Here is a 6920-nt window from a genome sequence, read left to right as displayed (position 1 = left end):
GGAAGGTTTTGCATGTTAGAAGAGACTGTCCTGCAGTGCTGCAGACGGAGGGATTACACAGCTCCTTCCATTTACCTTAAGTCCGAATCTCTTTCTAACTTTGACCCCCTTTCTCTTTCTTCGCTGCTGCTTGCAGCCGCCGCGGGCACGCGCCGGCCCGGGGAGCTGCCCAGCTGTCAATCAAGTGTCCCGGGCTGACAGGGGACGCATGCCGTCCACCAATGAGAGGCGCGGACGCGCTCCTGGGACCCCCTCGCCCCCCCGCGTCACTCTCTCCCAGGCACACGCCGCTGCACATCAATGGCAGCGCCATGCTCGCCGCCGGCGCCGCCACTCAAAGCTGACCTCCTCGCCAGCGCCTTCCAACAAGTTTGCCGCATCCACCAGCCGTGCGCTGCAAAATAATTGCAGCATGCTTAACACTCTGCACGGGCCGGCTGGTTGCATAGTTGCAAAGCGTGGATGCAACTCGCCGCGCTGTATTATCAAATAGTTTAGCAAAGAATAATCGCACCAAGCTTAATAAAATACTTTGCACGGATGGGATAGTTGTATAAGAAGGAACTGCAGATGTTGGTTTAAATTGAAGATAGACACAAAAAGCTGTAGTAACTCAGCTGGACAGGCAGCATCTCTGGAGAGAAAGAATGGGTGACGTTTCGGGTGGAGACCCTTCTTGTATATTTGTACATCCCTTAAAAAGACGTGGGTGCAATTCACAGCGCTGTATAATAAAGTATTTCATCGTTGATATCAGAGACTGGAGGGCTAGCGTTAAGGTTAGAGGGGCAAAGTTTAAAGGAGATGTGCGGGGCAAAGTTTTATACACCGAGTGGTACGCACACAACTTGTGTGTGAAAACATGCCATGTTAAACTAATTTCCTCCGCTTTCTTGGGATTCATATTCCTCCATGTCTTGCATATCCACGTGCCTATCAAAGAGCCTCAAATGCCCCTATCTATGGTATCTGCTAATATCCTCTAATCCAGACAGCCTTCTGGTCAATCTCTTCTGCACACTCTCCAAAGCATCCGCGTCCTTCCTGTAATGAGGCAATGAGAACTACACGCGATACTCCAAACGGGAATAGCTTAGACGGAGAAAAAAAATGTTGGAGGAACTCGGCAGGTCGGATAGCTCATGTGGAGGGAATGGGAGTGGGGGGGGGGGGGGGGGGGTGGGGGGGGGGGGGGGGCTAAGCCTTGCAAGTGATAGGTGGATACAGGTAAGGGGGGTATGATTGGGCATGTTGGTGGAGTAAGTGAGAAAGGAGACAACCAGCTGAGTTACTCCAGCACTTTGAGATTCACCGGAATGTTACCTGAGATTGTTTACAGGCTTGATTACAGGGAGAGATTGATTAGGCTGGTATTTTTTTCTTTAGAGCTTGGAAGGGCTGAGGGGTGACCTTATTGAAGTGTACAAGATCATGAGGGGAATGGATAAAGTGAACGCTCACAGTATTTTTCCCAGGGTAGAGGATTCTGAAATTGGAGGGCACAGACTTAAGGTGAGAGGAGAGAGATTTAAGAGGGACCTCAGGGACTACTTTTACACTCAGAGGATTGTCCGTATCTTGAATGAGCTGCCAGTGGAAGCTATAGAAGCAGATACTATTCCGGCTTTTAAAAGTAATTTGGACAGATATGGGTAAGAAGGGTTTAGAGGCATATGGGCCAAATGCAGGCCAAGTGTGACTAGTCCAATGTGCTAACTTGGTTGGTATGGTCAAGGTGAGCCAGATGGACTCCATTCTGTACAGATCTATGGCGTTATGATGGCGTTATCTATGACCTATACAGATCTATTGGTGCATCCCACACTCCAGTGCAAGACCCTCTGGATGCCAGATCAGGAACATGCTGCACTGTCAGAGCCCCCATCCCACTGACGGAAATATCCATAGCAGGACTGCCTGGTCCAGCAGGAGGAACTAATAGTCCCCACGCATTGTCTGAAAGAAGGCCAGGCATCATACCCAAGGCCTGGCCAAGGCCTATAGTGGTTTGTGGGATCTTGCTGTGCCGAACACTTTCCTGTATGTCCATGGAAGTTACTCATGAAAGAATGTTTCCCTTTCCAAAGACCCGACCTAACCTGCTCAATGTCATTGAGTCATACAGCATGAATCGCCCCCCTAGGGCCAAACTAGTCCATGCCGACCAAGATGCCTTGTCCAAGCTGGTCCCATTCCCCCATGCTTCACTCATATCCCTGGAAACCTTTCCCATCCAATGGTTCCAAGAGGGTTTCATTGGCTCTAGCGTGTCTGGGGACAGTCCTGAGATGGTGAAAGGCACTATATAAATGCAAGACTTTGATGAAGTTGTTGAGAAGTGTCCATTTGACCCGTCCAAAGAGCTAGACACGTTAAATACATAAACAATCTTGACAACAATCCTGTATGGTCAATAATCACTAAGTCCATCACACAGACCAGTCTCAACGCCATCGACTCCATCTACACTTCACGCTGCCTCAGAAAAGCAGCCAAAATAATCAAAGGTCATTCACACCCCAATCATTCCCTCTTCTCCTCTCTCCCATCGGGCAGAAGATACAGAAGTTTGGAAGTGTACACCACCAGATTCAGGAACAACTTCATCCCTACTGTTATCAGGTTTCTGAACGGTCCTTCCATAAGCTAGGGTGTAAACCTGATCTTCCAACCTACCTCATTGTAGACCTTGCACTTTTTTATCTGTAACTGTTACGTTACAATTACAGATAAAGAATGCTGCGTATTCGGCACTGGCATGTTCCCTACTCCAATCAATCTGAAGAAGGGTCTCGACCCGAAATGTCGTCCCTCCACAGATGCTGGCTGACCTACTGAATTCCTCCAGCCCTTTAACCTGGTCCCTTAATCCCTGGCCACACGAACCAAATGGGCCAAACACTTACAAATTAAGTGTTCCATATTCTGGTAGGTACACTGTGGAGCCCTGGAAACATGCTATAAACTGTATATCTTTCAGAAGTATGATATGGTGTACCCTTAAATGATCAGGGGGGAATAATCCAACCAAGCACATTAGTTTCAGCAGTTTATTTCCACAAGAAGTTTTATTATGAAACTAGTATGTAGAAAAAAGGTCAGTTTTCAAAAGGCCATTATATATATATAATATATAAGACAAAAGTCACGAATAAAAAGAAGCAAGAACTATGGCTGTAAACCAACCAGGAACTAAGTCAACTTTGTTGGGCAGTGAATTTGCCAAGTTCCACAGCAGTATGTGAATTCGATCATAAGACACTAACTGGCGCTACAGTGTGCCTGGTACCCGAATCAGTGACTTTGCAAATCACGCCTAGGCAGTTAAAAGGAAAGAGTGTACAGGCCATGGCGCGTACATCACACGTTGCTTTATATATCGCCATATTCACTTTTAAAAAATGTACAAAACTCTATAAATCCATCTCTCTTATATACAAAAATAGCTTAATATATTTCAGGACTGTTAGCATAGATACAAATAGATTTTTCTTTTAAAAAAACACAAAAACTGACAAAGACTGGAAACATTCTATATATCGAAAAATAGTCTCATTAAAACACACACGCGCGGCTCTTTGTTTGGATAAAGCCTAAAATGCGTTTTGTTTAGAGAAACGAACAAAATTGTACTCTTGTCACGTTAGAAGGTTTATCAAAGTTCTCTTTGCTTAGAAAGTTTGAACAAGAGATGGTGATAGTCCAAATTGGCCGGTAGTGCCCAAGTATAATTTCTTGACATCGTCGCACTCCGAGTGTGTGTGGCCTAAGAGTTTGCGGTAGAGATGGCCAATGTCATAACCGCGGCTCCCGGAGTGAGACTCAGCCTTGGTGGTCTGCCATTGTGTGGAACTACATTCACGGACGGCTGGTGGGTTTCAGGGGTGTCGGCTGAAGTGGGTCGCGAAGGCAGGCAGCGTGTCTTGTCCTCTTGGCTCCTGGCTCCGTGTCTCCAGCTACTTCACTCGCAGACCTGGGCAACGCAAAGGAAGAAGAAACCGGTTAAAGTCTTCATGAAGACGCAAGAAACTGCAATTATGAGTAGAAAACCCCCCCAAAGTGCTGGAAAAAAATGTTCATAGGGTCACGCAGCATCTGTGGTGGGAAATAGCCAGACGATGAAAGGAGATACAACGTGCTGGAGAAACTCGGCGGGTCAAACAGCATCTCCGGGGAACATCTCTGGACCCTTCCCCACTCTTCATTCCCACCACAGATGCTGCCTGACCATTTGAGTTCCTCCAGCACTTTGTTTTGTTTTGTTGTTTAAAGTCTTCGCCTGTCAAAGATGGACACAAAGTACTGGAGTTACTCAGCGGGTCAGTGAGCACCTCTGGAGAAAATGGATGGGTGATGTTTCCGGTCGGGACCCTTCTTCAAACTTGCGTTACCCATCCCTTTTCTCCAGAGATGCTACCTGGCCCACTGAGTTACTCCAGTACTTTGTGTCTATCTTTGGTATAACCCGGCATCTGCAGTTCTTGGTTTCGTCAATACGGTCACTTGTCCAAATGGGCCCCGTTGTCAAATTAAATTTCAAATAAGTCGCCTGCATTAATTCCCGATGCGCTGGATGATAACTCTGGTGGAGGTGGTGGCAGTAGATGGAGGAATCTTGAGCACACACAAAAAAAACCCACAAAATACGGGCCAGGCAGCATCTGTGGGGGGAATGGACAGATTCGGATCCGGGGCCCTTCTTCAGACTGATGGGATTTGTGAGCCCAACTGCCTGATATCCCCGGGAGGTCGGGGGAAGACCCACGTTTGACTATCGCCCGTCTTGAATAACTCAAACCCACCTAGCGTTAAAAAAAAATGTAAACGATAAGCGTAGAATTGGTCTGAAGAGGGCAAGTTGAAAACATTGGTCGCATTGTATCTCTGAGTTTTGGATGTGCGCGTAACGATAGCAAAGTGCTGGAGTAACTCGGCGGGTCAGGCTACACCTCTGGAGAACATGGATAGGTGACGTTTCTGGTCGGGTGCTTCTTCAATGATTCCGAGGGGGAGAGAGCTGGAAAGGGGGAGAGGCAGAGATGATGTTTCAATCTGAAGGGTCCCAATCTATGTTTTCCGGAGATGCTACCTGACCCACTGTTACTCCAGCACTTTGTGCCCTTTTGTATATTAACCGACATATTTTAAGTTCCTCCTTGTATCTACAGGTGACTGGACCAAGGGTGGGACGTAATGGAGGTTACCGCCCGTTTCGCGTTTTCGCCCAAGTGGTATTTCTCCGAGTATTTGGGCGCTGACCAGCTTACCTGCTGCGCCGGGAGGGAGGAGAGGCAGGTGGTGGCCGCTCAGAACCAGGTGGTAAAGTCCAGCAGCTCCTGTTCCTCTGCGCTGAGCGGGTCGCAGGAGGCGTCGTCGGACGAGCAGGAGGAGAGGGGCGAGCCGGCCATGGAGTTCATCTCAGCGGAGAGTCCGGGCGAGAGCAGTCCCGACTGAAAGACGGCGCTCACCGCGTCGTGTTCATCCAGCAGTTGTTGCAGAGCTCGGATGTACTCGACGGCAGAGCGCAACGTTTCCACCTTGCTCATCTTCTTGTTGGCGCTGCCGTTGGGGACGTGTTCCCGCAGGGTGGCGAAGCCCATGTTGACCAGCTTCACTCGGTTCCTCTCCCGCTCGTTGCGCCGGGCCACGGCGGCCGGTTGCTGCGGCGGTAAAGTGTACCCGAAGCCGCTGAAGCTGAGGCGCCGTTTGCACCGCAGCAGCTCCGGGGAACAAGAGCGCTGCCTCTTCACCTGGTGCCGGTGCTTGGTGGAGGACAGGGACTGAGGCTGCCCGGAGCCCGGGCTGGCTTCCCTCTCGCCCGGCGCAACGGCGGCGTAAAGGCAGGCGGACTCCAGGCACGCATGCTGTTGTTGCGATCCCACGCTCCTGGCAGTGCTGCACATGTTGGGCATCGGGGAGGGGAGGGAGCAACTCCGCGCCGCTCTGCAGACCTTGGAAGGGCGCAAACTCCGCCGGCGTTGCGCCCAACCCGTGCCGTTCGCGTGCTGCGCCGCACTTCACTCCCAACTCGCCTTTTATAGATTTTATTGAGGTTTTTTGTTGTTGTTGTTGTTGTTGCCAATGCGAGCCCTCCCCCTCTCTGTGGGCACGCTTCCTCTAGCTCGGCGCCCGCTATGCACCCGCCGGCTCCCAGCCGCAGCCTTTTCAAACGACAGCTTTACGCCGCAGCCCCTCCCCTTCGCCAAACCCTCCCTCTAAATTCCGGTGTCCCGGGCGTGCGCCCGACGCGTGCCATCCGCCCCCAGAATAAACACTACCCCTTCTTCCCCACCCCCACACGCTCAATAAGCAGCACACCAGCAAACCACCGGCTCCTTCTAACTTCTGATAAAGGTTTCTGGATGATTTTCAAAACCTTCTGACTTTTAGATCTCGAATTCTAGAGAAAACAAGCACTTATTGAGGGGAAAGCTTTCGTGCGACGGGAGGCTTTAAAGAACATCACCTATCCAGGTCCCCAGATATGCTGCTTGACCCGCCGAGTTACTCCAGCACTCTGTGGCCTCTTGTGTGTTAACTAGTGTGTGCGGTTCCCTGTTTCTACATATTAGCTTTCAGTTGCTGATCTACGAAGTTTTGTTCGTGAAAACTTCACGCTCCAGGCTGGGAACCGAACTCATTATTTACTGTTCGACTCGCGATGAATGAAATCACTCCAGTGCCCAATGAATAATGTGGGGGTCGACGTATCGGCGTGTAAAGTTTGTTACATCCACTTATTTTGTTATAAAACTGTAACACGAGTACAATCTACAAACTTCAAATAAGTTCAGCAGTTAAAATTAACTTGTCTGTGTGCGTGTGTTAGAAAAGGAGAGGGAGAGAGGAGAGAGAGGGGGGGGGGGTGGGGGGGGGGGGGGGGGGGGGGGGAAAGAGAGAGAAGAGAGAGAGAAGGGAGA

The 6920-nt window shown here is 49.8% G+C and overlaps 1 protein-coding gene across 1 annotated transcript; it reads right to left on the bottom strand.

Annotated features, from left to right (window-relative positions):
• Nucleotides 1-3046: 3046 nt before the first annotated feature.
• ascl1a (achaete-scute family bHLH transcription factor 1a) lies at nucleotides 3047-6105 on the bottom strand. The gene is made up of 2 exons (XM_055650917.1): nucleotides 5268-6105; nucleotides 3047-3973 (listed from the first exon to the last, which is right to left on the bottom strand). The coding sequence occupies exon 1, from the start codon at nucleotides 5910-5912 to the stop codon at nucleotides 5307-5309; it is 606 nt and encodes a 201-aa protein (XP_055506892.1). The 5' UTR covers nucleotides 5913-6105; the 3' UTR covers nucleotides 3047-3973; nucleotides 5268-5306.
• Between the last annotated feature and the right edge of the window lie 815 nt (nucleotides 6106-6920).

This window comes from Leucoraja erinacea, chromosome 19 (genome assembly GCF_028641065.1).
Source record: "Leucoraja erinacea ecotype New England chromosome 19, Leri_hhj_1, whole genome shotgun sequence".
Classification (NCBI taxonomy): Eukaryota; Metazoa; Chordata; class Chondrichthyes; order Rajiformes; family Rajidae; genus Leucoraja; species Leucoraja erinaceus.
Note: the sequence above shows the minus strand (reverse complement) of the source record. Positions and strands in the feature narration are given on the sequence as shown.